Source organism: Theobroma cacao, chromosome 3 (genome assembly GCF_000208745.1).
Source record: "Theobroma cacao cultivar B97-61/B2 chromosome 3, Criollo_cocoa_genome_V2, whole genome shotgun sequence".
Lineage (NCBI taxonomy): Eukaryota > Viridiplantae > Streptophyta > Magnoliopsida > Malvales > Malvaceae > Theobroma > Theobroma cacao.
In genome coordinates, this window is record NC_030852.1 from 4,005,214 (window position 1) to 4,029,339 (window position 24,126).

Consider the following 24,126-nt stretch of genomic DNA (forward strand, 5'->3'; position numbering starts at 1 on the left):
GTCCCAAGATTAAAGGAATTTGCAGATCCTCTTCCATCTCAAGCACAATGAAGTCCACCAGAATGTAGAGATGCCCAACTTTAACCAATACATCCTCAATAATCCAAATAGAGTACTTGATTGTTCTATCTACTAATTTGTAAAGAAACTGTGGTAGGTTGTATCGTCCAAGTTTCTTAGCAATTGACAAAGGCATGATTGAAACACTTAACCCAAATCACATAAAGCTTTAGTAAATTTGAATCTACCAATAATATAAAGGATGAAAAAACTCCCTAGATCCTTAAGTATTGGTGGAAGCTTGTTTTGAATTATTACGCCACACTCCTCAGTAAGTGCCATTGTTTCAAAATCTTTCAATTTCCTCTTCTTGGTTAAGATGTCTTTCAAGAATTTAACATAACTTAGCATGTTTTCTAAAGCTTCAGCAAAAGGGATATTTATGTGGAGCTTCTTGAAGACATTGAGAAATTTCTCAAACTGTTTATTAAGCTTTGCTTTTTCAACCTTTGTGGGAATAGTAGTGGAGGATAATTTGCTTGAGAATTCCCTTGATTTTTAGCTTGCCCATTATCTGTCTTTTCCACTTCAACTTCTTTCTTAACAATTACCTTGTCATCATCTATATGCTCCTTTGAAGATTCAATTGATTTTTCATTCACCCCTTTAACTTCTTTTCCACTCCTAAGGGTAACTGCATTACAATGTTCCTTGCCTTTGGGATTGACTTATGTATCACTTGGTAAGGCACATTGAGGCCTATTGTTGATGGAATTTGCAAGCTGTCCCACTTGGGTCTTAAGATTTCTCAAGGATGCACTATAGCTTTGAATTATGGCATCATTCTTTGATATATATTGCAAGAGAAATTCTTCCGTTTGGGATTCTTTTTCAAGAATTGGTAGTTTAGCTTGTTGTTGAAAATCAGGAGGCATGTTTGGGTTTGGATTGGAAGGCCCTGCATTGTTATTCCATGAAAAGTTGGGGTGGTTTCTCCAACCAGAATTGTATGTATTAGAATATGGGTTATTCTGCTGCCTATTGAAGTTCCCCACAAAATGGACTGATGCAGAATTGTATGAACATTGATCACTTGAATGACTATCTCCACACATCTTACAGACTGTAAATGAATTTTGAACTGTATGAACTCCCAGTGTGTCAAACTTTTTAGAAAGTGCAGCCACTTCTGCAGCTACTTGAGCAATTAAGGTACCAAGTGCATCAATTTCATAAGCTCCAACAACTTTTCTTGGACCTAACCTTTCTGAAGGCCATTGATAATTATTTAAGGCCATCTCTTCCAACAAATTATAAACATCCGCAGCATTCTTACTTATTAATGCCCCACCAGCAGCAACATCTATTGTGGTTTTTATTGACCCAATCAGCTCATTGTAGAATGTCTGAACTTGCAACCAATCAAGAATCCCATGATGTGGACATCTTCTCAATAGTTCTTTAAACCTCTCCCAAGCTTCATACAAGGACTGACCATCAAATTGTGTGAATGAGGTGATATCATTCCTCATATTTGTAGTATTTGCAAGCGAGAAGAACTTTGTGAGAAAATTTTGAGTCAAGTCCTCCCATGTAGTGATAAACCCATTGGGTAGTGAATTAAGCCAGCTTTTTGCTTTATCCCTCAAAGAAAACGGAAACAGTCTCAATCTAATAGCATCATCAGTTACTCCATTTTATTTAAAGGAAATCTCTAGGAAATTTACCAAATGAGAATTAGGATCATCATTGGGTAACCCACCAAGCTGGACTGAAGACTAAATCATCTGAATGTATGCTAGTTTAATTTCAAAATTATTTGCATTGGTGGAAGGTCTCTTAATGCTTTGGTGCAAACCTTGCAAAAGAGGAACAGCATAATTCCGTAGTGCTCTATTTGCTTCGAGAACCAGGTTAATAGCATTATTGCCATTGTTATTGTTATCCTCAGCCATTGTCTGATTTAAATCTGCAACGTGCAAATTCTCCCTTCGACGTCTTCTGAAAGTTTTTTCTATCTCAAGATCAAAACAAACAAAATTCAAGTTGTTTCTTATTTGCATATAATGACCAAAGATATCCACAAGCAAACAAAATATAATATTAAACAAGAAAAATAACATTTGAAGTAAGACTAAATTGTTTGGTATTAGTATTAATAAAATTTCTAGAAATAATTTCCCAACAACGATGCCAAAAACTTGTTAGTTAAAATTCTACTGTGCAAGTATACGTATCGAATAGACAGTATCTTAGCAAGCAGATTATCGATCTCACAGAGAATTGATCTAAAATTTTACTAAGTACTAAAATTAGAACAAATTAATCTTATCCAAATACTCAAAATTAATTGATTAACTAAAACTAATTAACCAAAATTTAAACCAACAAGAAAAATCAAAATAATAACTCGAGTAAATATCAAATCAAACAAGTTTAGGATTATAATATCCCCACATTTCATCTAAATCTTACCTCCATTCCTTAACTTATTTCAATGGGTTGAATTGCTAACCTAGAGTCCTAAATTATTTATAAGGGTCTCTTGACTCATCTTATAAAAATATTTATTTTAACCAAAATACTATATCCCTATATGAATTGAAATTAAAATAGACTCATTAAGTTCAGGCTCTAATCTGACTACATATGACCTATTGGTATATCCCTATCCTATACACAAATCAATTAATATGATCATATGCTATCATAATCTTAGTCTACACTAAACTCCTTTTCTCAAGTTTGTTTATGTTCCTAAATCAATTTAATTGGTGGCTAAGCAATTAAAAGTATTAAAAACAAATTGGAATAAACAATTCAAACCCCATTAAAGATAAATAATTCACCACCAAAATCATCCTCAGAGTTTGAATATGTAGGTAACAAAGGAAAAGTAGTCATATCCATCCCGATGTGTTCAGCATAGTCTATCAGGCAGCTGGAGAATGTGGGAAGAAGAAAAATAGAAAAAATATATTTACAACCAAAAATGTGGGCCTTACCAGCGCCGTGGCACTCATCTCTTGACACTTGAAGCATTACGCTTAGGGTTTCATCATCGCGGCTTAGTTTGGCTACATATGGCCTATAAGTATATATCTATCATATACGCAAATCAATTAATATGATCATATGCTATCCTAATCTTAGTCTGCACTAAACTCTTTTTTCCAAGTTTGTTTAGGTTCATAAATCAATTTAATTGGTAGCTAAGCAATTAAAAGCATTAAGAACAAATTAAAATAAACAATTCAAATCCCATTAAAGATAAATAAGAAAGAGATTAAAAATTTAAATTACATGTGAGTTCAATTGCAATCCTAGAAAAAGAAAATTAGTTACTCATGATTGCAAAAACAAATAACATTGTATATAATTCAACCATTGAGAGTAACAAGAAAAATAAAAGTCAAGGGAGAAAACAAAACAAATATTTGTCGCATTGATCTTCAAGTTTCAGCCTCAACTTCTAGCTTCTTGAATCTCCCAAAAGTTGTCACCCTAATATTTTTCAAAATATCCTATTTATACTATTAAACTTAACCTATACTTCCCTAAGTTAACCTTTAGTTTTAATTGGGCTTAAAAGTGTAATGAGAGGCCCAAAAAAATCAATTGTCAATCTTTACAAATTTCCATTCCCTACACACTACATCTAGTCATTTTCTGACACAATTTTCTCTATCTTCAATGTAGAATTGGTAAAGTGATCATCATAAAAGTTGTAGCTCTATCTCTTAGCTTTCCAATGGTCTAAGAATCACATCATTTGGGATTCTGTAACTCGAGTTATGACAAAAAAACTGAAGTATATGTGAGCAAACTTTCGAGTCTTTCAACATCTCACTTTTCAAAATTAAACTCAATTTCTTTTAGTTGTTACAAAAAATATAAAAACTAATAAATAACAATCAAATTAAAAGAGATAACATAAAATTAAAATAATTCACTTAAAAATAAATTAATTATAAAAATAACTAGAAATAAGTAAATTATAATTGAAAATTTGAGACTTAGTTAATATTTCAAAACAAAATTAAACTAAAATAATTCTATAAAATAAAATTATCAATAGAATCAATAACATTTTATAGACTTTTTTCTTGATCTGGATCTATATCGATCCTGATATCTCTTATGAAATCCCATATTAATGAAAAGTTAAATCAAGGCTAGCTTTAGGGTAAATGTTACCAAAGTAAGGGTTTTAGGTTCTAAATTTTTATAGGTTTTATAATTTTATAATACTAATACAATTAATTATATTAAAAATATATAAAAATTAAAATAATTAATAAAATATTTACATATTGTCTCATACTTAGTAAATATCTATTTTCTCTCACTTTCACATTCCTATTAATTTTCAATTATTTATCTCATTTTTTATTAAAAATATGTAATGATTAATAAAATGACATATTTTCTCATTTTTCTAATTATGTACCTAATAAATCTTATCTTTTTATCATTTCCCAATTCCCACAATGTTATTAATTCTCAACTATTTCTTTTATTCTCAATCAACTAACAATAATATGTATTTAATAATCTCCAATCATTATTTTATATATATAACTATTTTTTTTTCAATTTATAATATCCACTTGTGAATTTTCTTTTCTTATTTGCTCTTTCCTCCTTAACTTCAATAAAAAAAATCTCGTTTGAATATTTAACTTTAGATCTTTGAGATTTCTGAGTTGCTATTAAATTAAATCTATTTTGATATCACTTATCACGAATCTATTTTTTTAATAAAAAAAATACATACTTGTTTATTTATAAACTAGACTCCTAATTAGTAGTGCTATCTACCATTACTATCTTTAAAAAGTTAAATTATGAAATTAGTCCTTTCTAAAATGAGCAATAACTTTTCCTATTATTCGCTAGTTACCTATTTATTACGTTTTCTCTACTTTAATTCATGATTGCTAAATCGAGATAAATATCGTATATCGAAATCTTAATTTTTAGTATCAAGTACCATATAGTAAAATATCATAAAAATTTTAAAATTAATTATAAATAACATTTATACATATAAAATTAAAAAATTAAAAATATTTTATTTTTTAACAAAATTGAAAATTATAAGATATAAATTGAAATTGTGAATTTTTTTTTAATTTAAACTCTTACAATATTTTTTAATAAAATATACATTTTTATATTAATTTATTAATTAAAAATTAAAAAATATTTATCATGTTAAAATAAAATTTTTTTTTGATCTTTTTAATATTTTTTAAAATCTAAAAATTGAATCTTATAAAATCTAATCTTTCATATTTCAACTAAAATATTAAAAAAATTAAATTTTTAATAATTTATTAAAATTAAACTTATAAAAAAATTATATAATTCACTCTCAAATACAATATAATTATAAATACATATCTTTTTTTACTAATTATGCATAGTATAGGAATGATACCTATTCTATAATTGAATCGGTCAATAAGATGCAACATTAAACTTTTTTATAGAAAAAGCGTCCATTGCAGTAAATAGAATATTTTGATTTACCGCAAAACAAGTGTATCATGACGTTTTCCTTTCATAAATTGTTAGTTACGCTACTTATAGAAGCAAATTAATTTGAAAAATTTATTCCCATATTAATGCAATTCATCAATGTGGCCTTCAATGCCAGAGAAAATATCTGATGTAATAATAACACAATCCCAAGTCAATGACCTGCCTAAACCAAACTCAAACATTAATTTCCACCCTTTAGTTGCCAAGAATAAAACTATTTATATTCCTTTTTTATATTAAGGAACAAAGTAAACATAGAAAACCAACATTTACCAGAAGATCAATTTCCTTTCAGCCTGCGAAGAAGTTGGATTACCATATAGTTTTCCCGTTAAGCATACCAGTACAACTTCACAGACATTAAAGCTACTCAGCAGGGCAGAAAGTACTAGCTAGATAAAGCTTCTCATGCCATTTTTTTATCAATAAAGTACAATAGGCAAAACCCTCTCTCTCTCTTGAATGTGTGGTTTGAATTTTGAAACCACAGCAGCATAATCTAACCACAAGATTTTCTGACAGTCTAATTTTGGCTAGAAGTAGAAAGGCTTCATCCAGCAAAATCCGCAACCCCAGCAAGTAGTGGTTCAAATCTTAGAGACCCAAGTCTCAAGCAAAGGCATATTGACTTCTTACGACAGCCGGACCTGGTAAGGGAAACCAACAGAACAAACAAGAATCGTGAAATCAAATACATAATAATGATATTATGCAATACTCACGACAAAACCTTAATGGGTTGAAAGATAAATCATCCTAGTTACCTACTAAAACAGACATCAGTCAAAAGACAAGGCAACAGAAACATAAAAAAATTATATATTTCGGCTAAATGAGTGGAGGAAGAGGAGAGAGGTGTAGAGCTCCCTTCAATCCAAACAAGGATCTGAGTAAGGTAATGCAGCTCCTGAGATATGCAAGCCGCAAGCCTATCCCGGAAAACCTCTCAAAGAAGGGATAGGGCTGTGGGATCCATAGCTCAGCAGCTCAATATACCCTGCAAGAACCTCTATTGGACTTCAAGGAGCTCCACTCCGAACACAACGAACCCCATAATACAACTCTGGTCCTTAACTTTCACCCTCTTTTACATCTATATGGCATAAATCTAAAAACTGGGTGGGTCAACCCTATTTCTTCTTTGATCCATCGAGTCTAGTGTGACTAAAACTTGAGAACTTTGCTCAAACCCTTTCTCTAGCTAACCCTAGAGAAATAACCAGAAGAGGAAATGAAGAATGAAAGAAAATTATACACTGAAGCATCCCTAAAACAAAGCCAATATATACAACTTTCTTTCCACCATAAACTGAAAAAGGAAAAGTAGAGAACCTATTTGACTAACTAGCAGATCGAAACAATCTTCACTTAAGATGAGAAGACTGAATCTCTCAACCCTACTAGAGAAAAAGCCAAAAACAAAAATGGAAAAAGCTCATCGCAGAAGCACATCCATGAATTCAAAAGAAATAAAAAAAAATCACAGATCCAACACCCTTTCAAGCAAAGCCCTAACCACATACTCTCAAACGTACCAGCAACTATACCCCTCCCTTAACCCTACTTCACCTACAGGAAGTGTCCAGTAAACCCTAAAATCCAAGTCTTCAACCGTTGCAGACACCCGTAGGAGAAAGGAAAACCCCAAATTTACGACCCTTCACCTACCGAGGGCACCTTCAGTAATACAAACAAGGTAATAAGAAGGGTTATATAGAGCTTAGGGTTTGATAAAATAAATAATGGGGGGTCGGCAATGAGCTGTATAGCTGTTTCTTCTTACCCCTCGTTATGCACAAAAAGAAAAAAAATAAAAATAAAATAAATAAAATAAAGACGCTGTTTCTTTCCTCTATCACGAAAGAGTCTCGGGAACCGGCTCATTAGATTCCCTGTTTTGATAATCATATTATCACATGCCTTTGGCGAAAGGTGCACCCCCACCCACGATATTTACAAGCCCCATCGTCTCGTTATTGTCAGTTTGATTTGACAAGTTAACACTGTTTCTCATTTCTGGTACATAGAATTTCCTCTTCATTTGTGAAGTATGACATTATAGAACCAGGAATAAGGCATTGTTGCTATGACTTGACGTTTTCACCGAGTCGAAATGTCCAACTTCGAAAGCTTTGTCCTTCATTTTGTTATCAAATTCAATAACTCTTTGAATCGAATGTGCTTTTCGTGTTGAATTTTGTGGGGGCTTGATGATATTTTCAAGTTTGGTGTTTTACTCTAATCCAGTACTTGATGCATTTTTTTTAGATTTAATTTGACTATCTCATAAGTGTTTGAATTTTGTTTAAGACTAATTATGACTCATATACATTTAATTCAAAATAACTTGCCCATCAAGGGCGTGTTTGGTATCACCTCTCCTTTTTTGCTTTCAAATATTTTGTTATAGTTTTATTTTCAAAACTTTTAAAACATAAAACATGTTTGGTAAACATAATGTTGCATACATGTTGGCATAAAAAACTAAAATTATTGAAAGATAATAAGCCAACACACAAAATAAAAAGTGAACAATTAAATAGATAAAAGAATATATTAAATAAATAAAATTTATATTTTTTGAAATAATATTGATGTAGCATTAAATGTTGTTATTTAATCATATAATAATTTCATATCATTTAAATGGTAGTATATAATTATATTAAATATAACATAATATAATTATAAAATATTAAATAATTCAATATAAAAGTTAATTAATATAAAAATTTACTACATAATTATGATATTAATTAATTTTATTTTCAAATATATTATTTAATATAAATAACCTAATAATATTAACTTCTTTAACGAAGCATCAAATAATTTTGAAATAATTTTAAATATCAAAATATAAAATCATATCAATTAATAATATTGATTATTTATTTAATATGAAATATTCAATTAATTAATAGAATTAAATATTATAATATCAAGTTTATTATGTAATACTAAATAATATAATTGTAAAGTTATATTACATAATAATATAATATAATATAATATTATTAAATTTCTAATACTTAAATAATCTTGTAATACTAAATACTCAATTAATTAATAATATGAAATTATTTAATATTAAATTCATTATGTATAACAATACTAAATCATATGATTTTCAAATTATATCAAATAATATTATAAAATTGTTTAAATTAGATAATATTATTATTAAGGTTATTTATATTATTACTAGTACTAAAATTATATTACATAATATTATTTGAAATATACATTAGGTAATATTATATAATTCTAACATTAAAAACTATTAAAAGGTTAGAAAATTAATTTTTTAATTAAATTTAATATTATTTAACTTTATAAAGTAATTAAATTATTTTATAATTTTTTAATTATAAAGTAATGAACACTATTCACCTCTTTATGCATAGTGTCCAAAACAGAAACATTGTTTCTAAAAACACTAAAAACAAAATTTTCTTGCTTCCAACAATTTTGGAAATCTTTTTCGTTTTTGAAAAATCAAAATTCAAAACATGTTACCAAACATATTTTGTATTATAGTTTTCAAAAAAAAAATCATTGTGAAAAAAAAAATAAAAAAATATAAAATCGATACCAATAATCAATTCACAAGTTTGACCTAATCTTTCAACGAGCAAGTAGTAAAACGAGCAAATCTAGATGGCAATGAGTTCACTGAATTCATTAATCTAAATCATTTTAAGAAATACTTTTTTAGAATACTAGTTGAATCAAAACCTAAAAGGGTGGTTCACGTTGGTGTAAATGGGATTTAGATTAAATTTAAGGGACTGGCAAAATTAACTTCAAGGTGAGACTTTCAATAGACATTATCTTTAAACTTATTTCGTCCCCACCACTTGGTATAAAAAAAAGAAATTATGCGAATAGCTTTAGGGATATAATGAAGCCAAACGTCTAACTTTGTCTATGCACATTACGAGAGTAGACTATTAAATACCCTAGGGTTTGTAAAATTATTTAGCATTAAAACTTATTTTTTACAGCAAATAAATTATAAGGAATTTGGATTCCTTTGATAGATGATTAGAACTCAAATGTTTATATTTAATTTCAGAACATAACACTTATATTGCTCTTGATTTTTTTGCTAATGTCTTATTTATTTTTGTGTGTCAAAATAGTTGACAATAAGTCCTTTATATAGGCTTGCAAGTGTCTCTTCTTAAGGACACAACATTTTCATCAAGACATCTTTTTGTCTTAAAAATACTTTTGTATTTTATAAAACATAATCCTTGGATAAAAGTATTATTTCAATAATTACCTTATGAAAGGACAATCATTCATTCCATAAGACATAATTTTTGAGCTATAATATGAAAAGATAACTTTTCATATCTAAAATTTTGAGTTGTGCTTTTTCAATTGTCTCATAACCTTTGGATTTAAAGGTGTTTTTCTAATATCTCACTTTACCAAGAGACATAACTATTCATATGAAAATATACATATAATCCAATAGTTACATTATGTGACATAATCTTTGAGCTAAGATAACTTTTCATAAGAATAGACAACCTTTTATTTAAAAAAAAACACCAACAATCCCTTACCATTTTCAAAATTTTCAAATACCAACAACTTTGTGAAGCTTATGCATAAATGAAGGTATCCTCGCAAATTTAAACCTCCACTTAGTGAGTGTGGTTGGTTTTAGTCTAAATTGAGTGGTTGTCCAAGCATTGAATCATCGGTTCTTCATTTGACTAATTTAGCCACTACACACAAAGCTTCCTTGCTTACTTTGTATCTGGTTTTGCCAACACATTTTTTATGGTCTTTTGTTTTACATCCATTCATGAGTGTTATCAGAGTCAAGCCTTTAGCTCCTAAAAGTGGTCACACTTCCACTCACATAGGTAGCCCTTATTAAAAGTATCTCATAATAATAGTATTTCAACATATACATGTTATTGGTCTATTAAGAATTTTTGTTTAACCTTATTTTACATATTATGGGAATCAAGCACTACACAACTCAGGATGGAAAATATAAATTAGTACTTGCAATCATTTTTGTGGTAGAATGGTCAGAACCCAACACTTACAAGTCGGCCACAAGTGTTAAGGTGAACTCCCACCATTGGAGATTTAGTTGATTGGCTTGAAACCTATTTCTATTGAGGTTTTTATTATCAAGTCCTTTTTCAAACCTTGGGTAAATGGATCTACTAAATTTTTACAAGACCTCACATAACTTATAGTTACTATACTATCACTAATTCTTTGTCTTACAATACTATGTCGAAGTCCAATATATTGAATCTTTCCATTGTATGCTTGATTATATGTTGTTAACTTTATGATTGACCCTTGTTTTAATATGACAAAAGCTAATGATTAAAATATTGAACGCTTAGTGCATTAGGACTTAATGAAAAATCCCTATGCTTTTGATTGACAAATAAGTTATGTACTTCAAGTTTAATTATGCGTTTTAAGGTTTAAACTAACTTATAGTGTCGAAACCTCAAAAAAGGGTGTTAAGACTTATTTGTTTCATGTGCCTCAAGAATAGCCTAAGTATGAAGGTGTATTGAGACAACTCTGGACGATATCGACACTTCACTCATCAAGAGTCATTTTTCTAGAGAGTGTGTACTAAAGTATCGAGAATGAGATTGAATGTATCGAGACAATTTTTCAAAAGAGCAAAATTCCAAAGAGCAAGACCAAATGTATCAAGAGACACATCTCAAGTATTGAGCCTTGTTGCTAATCTTCAGAATCTAGAGAAGAAGTCCGAATGTATAGAGATAGAAGACTTCAAGTATTGAGACTTCACTTTCAAACTTCAAGAGAAAATGTCCAAGTGCTTGACATCAAAATTGGGTTCAAAAAGAAGAATTTTCTATTTATCAAGACAAAGGTGTATAGACATCAAAATGAGGTATGGAGACATTTCATAAAGTTTTAATACTTGGATTCAAAGTCTTGATACCTAGTTTCAAAGCCTTAATACTTGACTTCAAAGGCTTGATACCTAACACAATGTATAGAGACTTGGCTTCAAAGTCTCGATACTTTACCATCAAATTCAAATTCTAGAGAGCAAATGTTAAAGTATCGAGATGTCTTTTGAAGGTATCAACACCTCACTTCAAGAAAGCTAGAAAAATACAAGAATAATAGTTAGTTTCTACATCAAATCATCCCCAACGGCTACAAAGCTTCTCCAACTATTAAAAGGACTTTTCTAGCATATTTAGAAAGTAAAGAAAGGCAAAAGAGAGAAAAAGAAAGCTAAAGCAGTCACTTATATTCTTTCAAAAGCTTGTGAGCTATGTTTGAGCTTCCACTTTTTTGTGCTTTCACTTACATATTTTGCATTCATTTCTTAGCTCTACCAAACTTTTCCTCTAAGTACTCACCTAGCTAAATCAACCTTCTAAAGGCATATGTGAGCTTTAATGTTGTAAAAAAGAAAAAGTTATGTTTGAACCTTTAAAAGACAATGATGTAAAGGTTTTATCTAACCTTAGAAAAGGCTGAGGTTTTGCCTGATCCTTGAAAAGGCTAAGGTTTAACTTGATCCTTGACAAGGCTGAGGTTTTTTCTGATCCTTGAAAAGGCTGAGGTTATGTTTGCTCCTCGAAAAGGCATTGTGTGGGTTATACTTGCTTCCGTGAAAAGACAGTGTGGATTATGCTTAATCCTTTAAAAAGGTAATGTGAGATTATGCTTGATCCTCTCAAAAAAGCAATGTGTAAAGGTTACGCTTTATCTTTGAAATGGCAAATTTTCATAGTGGACTGAGAACACCTTGGTGAGCCAAGAGAGAGGATGTAAGCACTTATAGAGAGGGTCGAACTTCTATAAATGCTTTATGTCTTTTTTTGGTTCTCTTTACTCTTTAACTCACATATTTCACTTTGAAGGAGTTTTTAGAAAATCACTTATCGCTCTCTTTTTCCTCTTCTATTTGACTTGTGCTTTCTTTCTTTAGTCTTCACTACCTCTTACTTGTGCATTTTATCTTGCAGTGAAGAAATTTAAATATTTGTGTTCAAAACTATTTTTAGTTCAACTCTTTTTTGGTACATATTTGTTCACTTTGTGTTGAAAAGTTTTGAGAATCTATCTTCGACTTATTTATTCACTTGGCTTTCAAATTTTTTTTGACTCATTTCAAAGAAATAGCAAGTTTGAGAATCTTCTTTCCACTTGAGTTTATGTTTATTATGAACAATGTTTTAAAGATTTATTCACAACTCATTTACTCTTCATTTTTATACTTGAGCATTTCACTTCACCATGAAGAGCATTTAAAATTTGTTTTCAGCTTGTTTGTTCATTTCCCTTGAAGTCTTTATTGAAGAACAAGTATTGATACCTCAGTCAAAGGTATCAATACTTTCCCATTCTTATATTTAGGTTCTCCTTCCCATCATTTACACATTTCATACCCATTCTCCAAATACTTAGGTTTTCTTGAAAGCTTACCTTGGTGAGTTTAGGGGAGTTAAATCCAAGAGGGAAAGGCCTTAATGAAACTTCCAAATGTAATTTAAGGCTGAGAATTTAATGTGGGAAAGTAGAAGAAAGAAAGGAGAAAAGAATAGGGGAACAGAATGAGAGAACATTGGTTTTGGTCAAGTAAGGCTATTTTTATGTTTTGGGTGAGATCGCCATCATGCCTTCCCTTTTTGTAAGACACGTTAGAAGTATTGATACTTAGGGTGTGGGCAAATGTCGATACTTTTTATGTATAATGTTTCCCAAAAACATACTAGATTACAAGCATCGATACCTTCTTGATAGGTATCGATACTTTTCAAACAGAATGCTCCCAAAAGCATTTTAAACAACAAGTATTGATACCTTTCTTGTAGGTATCTATACTTTTTTCACAAGTTCCTCATTTTCACTCCAAACCTTATGCATTTGATATCATATTCATTTCCATGCTTCCAAATAAACCTAAGGTTTGTAAAATAAGGTTTATAACGTAGTTTTGAGACATGTGGCTCGAACATAGATCATTTATAGCTCACTAAAGGGTTTACTAATTAACTTTGCATATTAACAACCAAGATCTCACATATGCTCACTCAGTTTTTATAACTCACATGTAGAATTTGGTTTTCATATCAATAGACTACTTGACTCATCACTTTTGGGAGAGAACTCTACTTGTTCTGTGGTAAGTGGTCATTGAGGCATTTGGTAGATGTTACCTTCCTTCAAGTCAACTTCACTGTCTGTTAAGTATTTGTTCTGTTTGAGTCTACCACACTTTGGTTTATGTTTTATAATAAGCTTACATACTTTATGATTTGGCCACGAAGTGGCATATAACTTTATTTGTTTTGAAACTTATTTCTATTTTGATTGTTGAGCACAAGATAATGCACTTGAATTTTTTTATATACTATTTATTTGATAACATTTATATACACATATGTACTGTTCAATAATGATGAAATCAGTCTCACCGTGTAATGCCAAACTTTGTATTTCTGTCTGTTTGTATCCAAGACTTGCTTAGGATGAGTGAACTTCGCCTATTTGGACTCTTAGTCAGTTTTGGCTCGAGATTGTGTCGTGACATCATGAAAGTATCCTATTATGAGTATGCCATGCAATTTTGAGTTCTAGGTATGCTTGGTCATGTAATAAACCATGTTAGATCTAGGGGCATTTTTTTAAAATTTTGCACCTAATGTTGAATGTGTATGAATAGCCTTTAAATGATAATTCATGTTCCATAATTAATTTTCTTTATGTAATTTTGCATTTAATTTTAGTAGTTGGATATTGTTTGTATTATTTTAATGGTTTATAGACCACCAAAGTTACTTGTCCATTTATATCTTTTTAGATACATGGGTAACGACACGAGACATATAATTACGTATAATTGCATATAATACTAAGTAAAGGTGAGGTGTGCTTTTTGATATCAATCTCTAACCAAGTTGATCAAAAGTAGAATTATGTAGGCTTGGTTATCCTAAGTGAGGTTGCAAGCTTTGATTTCTTCTTTGCTTTATGTCCAAATCTCCGAACTAAGTTCTTAGTAATAAGGAGACTTATGACCTTGATATATATATCACTACAAAAGTTTTGCACGTTTTATGCCACATTTCAATATATATATATATACATATATATAATATGAGATTGGTATTCTATACATCATTGGTGGAATTTTTAAACTCCACAAACATAATTAGAATATTATCATATTTCATTTTATTTATTATATTAATTTACTATTTTTTTAAAAATATATCTTAAAGGTGGTAAGAAAGCAATTCTCTAACCTTATCGGTGGAATTTTAAAATCTACAAGTGATGTATTGGATAATTTTTTTTAAATGATGTTACAGCATAAAAGTATGCTATAATTTTCTCATAAAATAATTCATTAAAAATAATTAACTTTTTATGGGGACATGTGATCTCAGGTTATACAATGAAAGGTAACACTCTCTAATCTCATAAACTTACAAGTTTTGTTTTAAAATTCGAACTTAAAATATTCTGAGTCAAGATTTGTGAGTTCTAATAGTAAAATGATTATTAAAGATGATTATTTAATTAATTAGTACTTGTTGTACACATACCATATTACGTTGTTGATGATTTTTTTATCCTATTAAAATATATCAATACACAATTTCTTACATTTAAATATATTAATTAACTTTTATAATAATAAATTAATTATTTGATTGTTAAATAATGGAAATTCAAATGATTGTGATTGTTTATATAATTCAAATATTAAAATTAAATTTTATAATATTTATTATTGGTAAAGGATTTGAGTTAAATTAAAATTTTTATTTATATTTAACCAATATTAGTAATATTTGATAAAAATAATATTAAAATATTTAATTTATTTTTGATGTATGATTTTTAAATTTAAAATTATTTTTTTATTAAAAAAATATTTGCTAAAAGTAGTGGGTGTTAGCTAGGGGCAATGTATTCGCGAGAAATCGAAACACGATAAAACCAGGAGAAGAAACGGGGGCATAGTGACTGACACGTGTCGGTAAGAAGAGGTTTGGGGAAAAAGTCTAGAGATGAATGAATGGTTGTTGTTGAATAAAGATTTTCTTGATTAGACAAAAGGCACGTTGATGTGACCGCTCAGGATAGGTAGCTGGGCCCTCCTGCAAATCCCCAACCCCCCGCGTACGTTATCATTTATGCCTTTAATTTGCTCAGTGTACGCCTTTCCTTTATTTGTCTTTTACCGTGCGCACACTAAACTTTTCCCGCTCTTTGGCTTAATATCCCATAAATAAATAATTAATATTTTGCGTATTTATCTGACAATATATATTGGCCTATCGAATTTTGCCACGTTGGTGCAGTTTCTTTCTCTGGAAATGTCAGACAAAGGGCACAAATTTGACTCACTGTTTTGAATTTGTAAATAATTTTTCATTTTCATTTTCATTTACTAAATGTGTTTTTCAAAATACAGAAATAGAATATGAGATTTGTTTTAAAAAATGAAATAGAAAAAGTTTTCTCAAACAAAGCAAGTTTAAAGACATGATGTGTATACATTCACCAATTATATATATTTTAATATATTTCAAGCATTTTTATTCTCTGAGGTTTAAAAGTAAGAAAAACGTTGGAAGTGTTTTTATATTTTATAAAATTAATTTTCTAATATTAATAAATTATAATATGACATAACATAATAAATAAATGACGTAAGGGAACATGTGATAGATAATGTGACTGAACATTTTGCTGAACAGGTTATATAGCAAATATATTATAAATAGATTACGTGACGAAACAATGATAAATAAATGACAAAATATGTGACAAATAATTTATTTGTCAAAACATGTTATAAAAAAATTATGTGATATATCATGTGGCGAAACACGTCACTAATAAATGAATTAATGAAACACGTTAAATTACATGATCAAAAACTTAATATATAGATGATGTGATAACATACGTCATAAATAGATGATATGATGAAACAAATTACAAACGAATGGCACGACAGAACATGTTGTAAATAGTTAACTTACAAATAATGTTGTAAACATATGTGGTAATTGATAGGTCAAATAAGTTATCATAATCGAAAATATCAATACATGATTAATTGACGCGTGAGATATAAATTGTTATGTTTGAGGCGCATGAAACAAAAATTGTTGATGCTTAAGGTGATTTTAATACTATATTTTAGGTAGAAAAATTTTATATTATGAAATTATCTATTTATATCTTTTAATTCTATATAAAAGATTGAAAGTTTAAAGTCTAAAAAAAAAAGATAAACTAACTGAAATTTGGAGAAAAAAAAAAAGTAGACACAGCCCATAGCATAAGAACTTGCAAAGCACTAAGCTGTAGCTGTTAATGTATATATTTATTTATTTATATTGCAATAGTACCAAGTAGAAACTTTTTCATTACGTGTAATACTTATTTTATTTCAATCAGAAAAGTGTATTTACACCAAAAAAATTATAGTATTATATAATATAAACTGTTAGTACAGTAATACCGTCAGGTTGTCGCTTTCACGTGGAGAGAAGCTGTTGAGAGTATTAATTTCACTTGCTCGATGTCTAGGGCTAGATCTCATACCTCGTACCGTCCTGACCACGTTTATTAAGATTTGATAATGTTTGGAGACGGATTCAAAATTTGTTTAAGTGAAGTAATAATTAAAATAATAATAATAATAATTAAAAATATATATTAAAATAGATAAGTTAAAATTTTTAATATTAAATTAAAAAAAATTAAATTTAATGTATTCGTTTAATACTTTAAACTAAAAATATCTAAAATAATTATAATTATTAGTAACGATTTTTCATATTATAAAATAACGCATGATAGCAATAGTAAAAACTCAATTTTGATTGAAAATTATTTACAATTAGAGTTTAGATGAGTTATTTTAAAAAAGTAAAAAAACATAATTAAGGATCGAGAATAGGAAGCATCACCATAAATCTCTAGAGTAAGACTTAAATTTTTAGAAAGCAAGTAGTTTAAGTTTTAACATTTTTAAAAAAATCTTAAATTATAGAAAAAAATTTATTTATCTTTTTATGTAATATTTAAATATTAATATGAAAATTATTTCTTGATAAATTTACTTTGATTTAAAATCTTTAACCTCACTCTTTATAAAATTGTAAAAAAATTAGTGAATTGATTCGTATTATTAATTACATAAAATTTTAGATAAATAATACAATAAATAAATATTTTTTATAAATGAGTCGTATCATGTGACACCATTGCTACTAAGATCGGTTCACCCTTGACAATGCCATCTCTTGTTCATAAAATTGGTAAAATTTTGTTTTATACTTTAGAATTTTGACCTTTAAAAATCTAATAAAATTTAGAGAAGTTCAGCCGGATTTTTTTATTGCAATTGAAGAAAAATATTTTGAAACATTATATTATAAAAAGATAAAATTTCAATTTATAATAGATGTGATAATTAATATAAACAAACAAATAATAACAATAATAATAAATGAATAGAAACAACAAATAATAAAAATATAAACTAAACAGAAGGTAAGATAGATTTTTGTTTTTCTTCTTTAGTGGTATTTATTCTTTAATCTTGTGGAGGAAAGAATGAGTTGATTACATATTAAAATTTGTTACTTATTATAAGTTTTAATCTTAAATATTAAAATTTGGATCGATTTAATTACTTTTTTTATAATTATATACATAAAATATTTCTTTCCTTTTAGCTTTAGTTTTTCGTTTCCATCCCTGTCTTATTGCGTTACAAATCTTTGTTCTGTCTCATTTACTCCCGTTGTTGCTGACTTCCTCATTGTTGTCACTGCTAGACCTTGCTCGTGTAGGCTTTGAATGCCAACTAGATGTGACAATTGGGCAGGTTAGGTCAGGTCATTTTAAATTAAAAGAAATTTAAATATTTTGAATTTAGATTATTTTGAATTCAGATCAATTTGAATTTCAATCATCTCAAGTTTTGGTCATTTTGAACTTGCATTATTCAGATTCGATGCTTGGGTGATTTTAAGTCAATCCATTTCGAGTTCAAGTTGATAACTTTTAAAATTAAATTGAGTTAGATTTGAACAGATCCTTTAAATTAAATCAAACTTTATCAACTTTAATTAAATTATTCAAGGTTACAATTTTTCATTGTGTTATATCTCTAATTTTTATTTTTGATTTAATATTGTTTAAAAATAATTTATATAAAAGGATTAAACAAATAAATTAAATGTCATTTATTGATTTAAAATTATTTTAGATCAAATATTAACAATTTGCTCCCTAAAAAAATCATTTATGGCTTTTATTGATTGATATTTAATTTTCATTTTATTGCATTGATTATTATTAATGACCTTGAATTATAGTTACGATTAACAAGGTCACTAATATATAACAAGGAGTCCATGGAGGCTCTAGAGGTGCCTTTCACTAAGATAGAAGTCTAGGAAATTATTTGTGATTGTGATGGAAATAAGATACTTGGTCCGGATGGTTATAATTTTAATTTCTTTAAGTGACGTTTGGTACTTTACAATACAATGTAATTACAAATAATGTGATTACAAGGAAGATAATATTATAGTATTTGGTATATAAATAAAGTAATAATTAAAATGTAAAGAAAATAACATTGCAGCGTTTGCTTTATAAATACTTTGTTGGGAATGTATTGTCAATTTTCGAAATTATCCATATTTATTAAAATGTAAGTTTAATATACTTATATTTTATTATTATTATTATTTATATAATATCATTTCTTAAATATAATTTAAAATCATATATTTTATTTTTATTTTTATTATAATCTTAAATATTTTATTTTCATTTCTTAATATATTTTTCTATATTACATATTTTATTTTAATTTCTTTTTCCTTTAAAAGATAATATAAATTTTATTGACAATCACCATGACTATTGAGAATAATAAAAAGACATTCCCGAAATCTATATAAAAAAATAAATTATAAAATTATAAAATGTTTTTGATAAAGTAACAAAGTTGAAGGGTAAAAATGTCTTTAATAACTTTGCAAAGTACAATGTAATTTGATTGCATTGGTTTTGGACTACAATCACATTACATCGCTTGGTTGTAATGTGATTGCATTGTAATTTTATATTGCAGTGGTTTGTTGCCAAACAAATACTGTAATGTAATTTAATTGAGCACATTGCAGAGAATGTCCTCTCACTTTCCTCATACCAAATGCTACCTTAAATCAAAGTAGGGGATTGTTAAGCATGATGTAATGGGTTTTCTTGCTGATTTTTATGATAAGGGGAAGCTTCATCATAGAGTTAATGAAACTTTCATTACTTTAATACCAAAGGTCAAGAATCCAACTATAGTAGGTAAGTATCGTCCAATTAGTTTGGTGGCAATTGTATATAAGATTGTTGCTAAGGTTTTAGCTAATAGATTGAAGAAGGTTATGAATAAAATAATTGGAGTGCACCAGTTCGTTTTTGTTAAGAAGAGACAACTTACAACTTTTAGACAGTGCTTTGTTTGCATATGAGATGATTGATATGTTATTGAAAAAACAAAAGAGGTTTACTATTAAAGGTGGATTTTGAGAAGGTCTATGACAACGTATGTTGGGGATTTTCTAGATTTTATGATGTGTAAAATGAGTTTGGGAGAAAATGGTGTACTTGGATTATGGAATGTGTCAAGACAGCTTTAGTCTTGATTCTAGTTAATGGTTCGCTTGCTAAACCAATTAAAATGCTGAGAGGCCTTCATTAATGGTGTCTACTATCTCCTTTCTTGTTTAATATAGTTGCCAAAGCTTTTAGTTGCATCATGGTGAAAGTAGGGGTGGTGAAAATTTGTAATGGCATCCCCATTGGCAACGCAAGTTTGCGACTTTCACATCTACAATATGTTGATGATACAATTCTTTTTTGTGAACTTACTTTAAAATGCTTACTTTTTTTAGATAGTCTCGGGATTAAAGATTAATTTCAAAAAAAGCAAGCTCTTTAGGGTAGGGATCAATTGGGAGTTACTTGTATCATGGGCAGCAAGAATTTAATTTTAGGTATGCCAATTCCCAACGACCTATTTAGGTAATCCTTTAGAGGCTATTCAAGTATCTAGGAAAATATGGCAACTTATGGTGGACCGCTTTGAAACTAAACTGATGGGTCGAAATTTAAGATGCTTTCAATTGGATGTCGAGTAATTCTAATAAAATTGATGTTGAGTAGCTTATCTATTTTTTTCATGTCACTTTTTAATATGCCTTAAGGAGTTAAAAACAAACTAGATAAATTCCATGAGAGGTTTTTATGAGGTGGTAAAAGTACAAATGGGCGAATTCATTATTTAACTAGGATGCAGTTTGTTAACACATAAATTTAGGTGTTCTTAGTATAGTTGATTTGAAAATAAAAGTTGAGCTTGACTCAATAAATAGTTGTAAAGATATGTGAATGAGAGAGACAACTTATGGAGATAGATCTTGATAGCAAAGAATGACTATGAGTCAAATGCCTTTTTTCCAATGCTGTTGTCACTCATAAAAGTTCTAATCTTTGGAAAAATATTGTGTCTCCATTTTCACCTACTAACAAATTATTTCTATAAGTTTTAGCAAACTTTGGACTTGTTGTAGGTAGTAGGCATCCAATACAATTTTGGCATGATGAATGGATGTCATCATTTTTAAGAGTGAATTCCCACGCCTTTTCATATGTTCAACTAACAAAAATGGGAGATTATGAGATTTTGGAGAATGGCACGATAAAATTTGGTAATGGAAAATTGAACTTCTACATTAATTATTTAGGTGCGAATTTGAACAGTGGACTTAACTTTGGAGTCACCTTAAAGAACACACCATTTGCTCCATGATGGATGAAGATATTTGGAAGCTTACTATTAGTGGTATGTACTCATTCAAATCATTTTATCATTTAGTGACAACTACGCAGTGTGACAAAGAAGAACTTCGGCTTAAGATGTGGAAGGGGCTTGCATCTTATCGAGTTAAAGTTTATGTTTAGCAACTTATGTGGAGGAAGATAGTAGTGAATCACAAATTTTCTAAACGAGTACTTATTGGTGAAGAGTAGATAATTTGTTTATAGTGCAAACCAAGTAGGGAAACAGTAGGCCGTCTATTTTTTACTTGCATCAAATCTTGGAAGCTGTGGAATTTGTGGTGTGTAATAATCTTCATTTGTTCTTCTTGTTATGGAATTCTTTCAATTTAATGTTTGGATCATATTTTTTTGTGCAATTACATGGTCTTGGTGCTATTTCAAAATGATATGGTTTTAATGGTAAGGTTTGGGATATTCAGCACCTATATGATTTAACCAAATTGAGAATTGCAGTATGGTTGAAAGCAAGATGACCTAATATAACAGAATCGATTGAAGATATTTTCAGAAGTATAACAAATATGCAAATTTTGCAAAAAAGCAAAGTTGTAAAACCTAAATTAAATTAGATGACTCCATTTGGAGGTTGATTAAAGATTAATATTGATGGTGTTGCTTCTGGAAGTACGGTAAGGCAGGTATTGGGGGTCTTTCGCATAATGAACAAGGTTCAATTCAGTTCATGCTCTCCAAATCGATTGGCATAGATGACTCTAATTTAGCTGACATATTGGCTATTAGAAAAGCTTTCATTATTTTTGTAGCTTCTGATTGGATTCAAGAATTTATTTGTGGATTGAGAGTGATTTGAGGAATGTTGTGGCTTAGACAATTAATCTTCGAAATGCACCTTGAAAAATGAGAAAGTGGCTATTGCACATGGATAATTTAATAAAACATGTAAACAATTTAAGGATAATGCATGTACTACGTGAAGCAACTTAAGAGGCAGATGTATTGGTAAAATCCAAAATTCGAAAGGGAGATGACTTGTTACATGTATTTTCAAATACAAATGGAATTTATACAAGAACTCAAGATGCAAATTAATCTATGGGATTGAAGTTCTCTTTCTCCTTGGGCAAAGATATGCATGCTGGAGCTGATGGATCCATAGGGGTTTAATTTGACGTGGAATTCAATTATAGTGTTGGATAATAGATTCCAATATGACAGGGCAACTTGCAAATTCAAACGTAGTGGAAAATGGGAGATGGACTCTTGAAGACTCCTATGGATCTAGAAGTCCTGTATGTTATGGAATGCGAACAACAATTTGGATAGTGTTTTGTCTTGAGAGTAAACTAGGATGACATTGTAGAGTTTAGACTAGAAGCCTGTTTGGCCTAGTTTTTTTTTTTAACTTAAAAGCTATTATTAAGCTCTTATGAAAAATAATAGCTTTTAGAATTAAGCTAAAGATGTTTGGTAAACTATTTAACAAAATAAATTATGTAAGCTCTAATTTCGATTAAAATTACCATAAAGGGTATTCATGCCATCTTCAATCACCTAATAAGCTATAATGTAATGCTTCAAGTTTATATATAATTTCATATGTTAAAATCGAAGAAATCAATAAAAAAAGAATAACTTTCAAATTTGTATAGTAGCAATAGTATTAGATTTTTGTTGATCTAACAAGCAATCGGACCATGATGCTTCAATTCTCAAAAAAGCAGAGAAAAGAGGAAACAATATATTTAATATTAAAATCTTTTTTGGTAAAAAAGAGAGAAAATTTGTAAATAGTATCTGAATGCAGCTAATCTCCTTATCTTTATTTTATTTGAGATAAGTAAATAAAATAAAGGTAAGCTATAATAGCTTATCCAAATGACTTAAAAATAAAAGCTTTAAACTATCAACTTATTGTTTTTTTAAAGGTTTTTGTTATTGATAATAAAAGTAATAAGCCATAATGCAACATATTTACTTATTAAAGTACATACTACAAGAGGAAATAAAAACCCCAAGGCAAGGAAAGTAAAATTTGGGAATGTCTAACTCAGGAATACACATTTTTGCATTGTCTAGTTATTGCATTTTTGGAGCTTTTTCAATTTGAAACTCCATTATCCCAACCTTTGTCCTAACTTCTAGTCATAAGCACTTTCTGTTCAGGACTCTAAATGTTGTAGAAGTCTTCCAAAGGCCATTTCCCCACGGATAATAAATTTGAATTTTAAAGAGTTTGAATTGTTGCTAAAATTTCTCTCTTTACAAATTCGTTGGCCATTTGATTTCCACGTTTAATACTAAAAAAATAAAAAACTTTGCCAATGCACTCTTCACAAGTAACTCACATGCTCCATATTGTGCATCCATATAAGGCTGTGCCTAGACTATCCTTTCAAACATACTAGTGCTGTAAAGCCCGACCTTATAAAATACTATTCATGACATACATGTGATGATAGCATGATTGCATGCTAGGAGAGTCCCGAAAAATTTTACAAAAGTTGGTATTGTACCTAGAGGTACAACAAATTTGATTTAAGCCTCGAACTAGTTAAAATAGGGATTTTAAGGTGAGATTAAGAGTTTCACAGTTCATGGATGACTTAAAATGGTAATTTGGAGTTTGAGGGATCAATTTGGAGTCAAATCAGAATTTTCACTAACTAAGGGCAAAATGGTCATTTGCCACCT

The 24,126-nt window shown here is 29.0% G+C and overlaps 1 protein-coding gene and 1 long non-coding RNA gene across 2 annotated transcripts; both read right to left on the reverse strand.

The window, feature by feature from the left end:
• Window positions 729-1,955, reverse strand: LOC108660447. Its single transcript, XM_018117001.1, has 2 exons — window positions 1,859-1,955; window positions 729-1,636 (listed from the first exon to the last, which is right to left on the reverse strand). The coding sequence occupies exons 1-2, from the start codon at window positions 1,953-1,955 to the stop codon at window positions 729-731; spliced, it is 1,005 nt and encodes a 334-aa protein (XP_017972490.1).
• LOC18604268 lies at window positions 5,657-7,335 on the reverse strand. The gene is made up of 2 exons (XR_001926879.1): window positions 7,083-7,335; window positions 5,657-6,194 (listed from the first exon to the last, which is right to left on the reverse strand). It is a non-coding gene; the product is annotated as an uncharacterized LOC18604268 (long non-coding RNA).

Excerpts from the sequence above, each read along its gene's own strand:
- LOC108660447 (XM_018117001.1), bottom strand. The coding sequence starts at position 1,955 with ATGGCTGAGGATAACAATAACAATGGCAATAATGCTATTAACCTGGTT. Across the intron at positions 1,637-1,858 it reads TGCTGTTCCTCTTTTGCAAG|CAAAAAGCTGGCTTAATTCA; the intron begins GTTTGCACCAAA and ends TGAGGGATAAAG.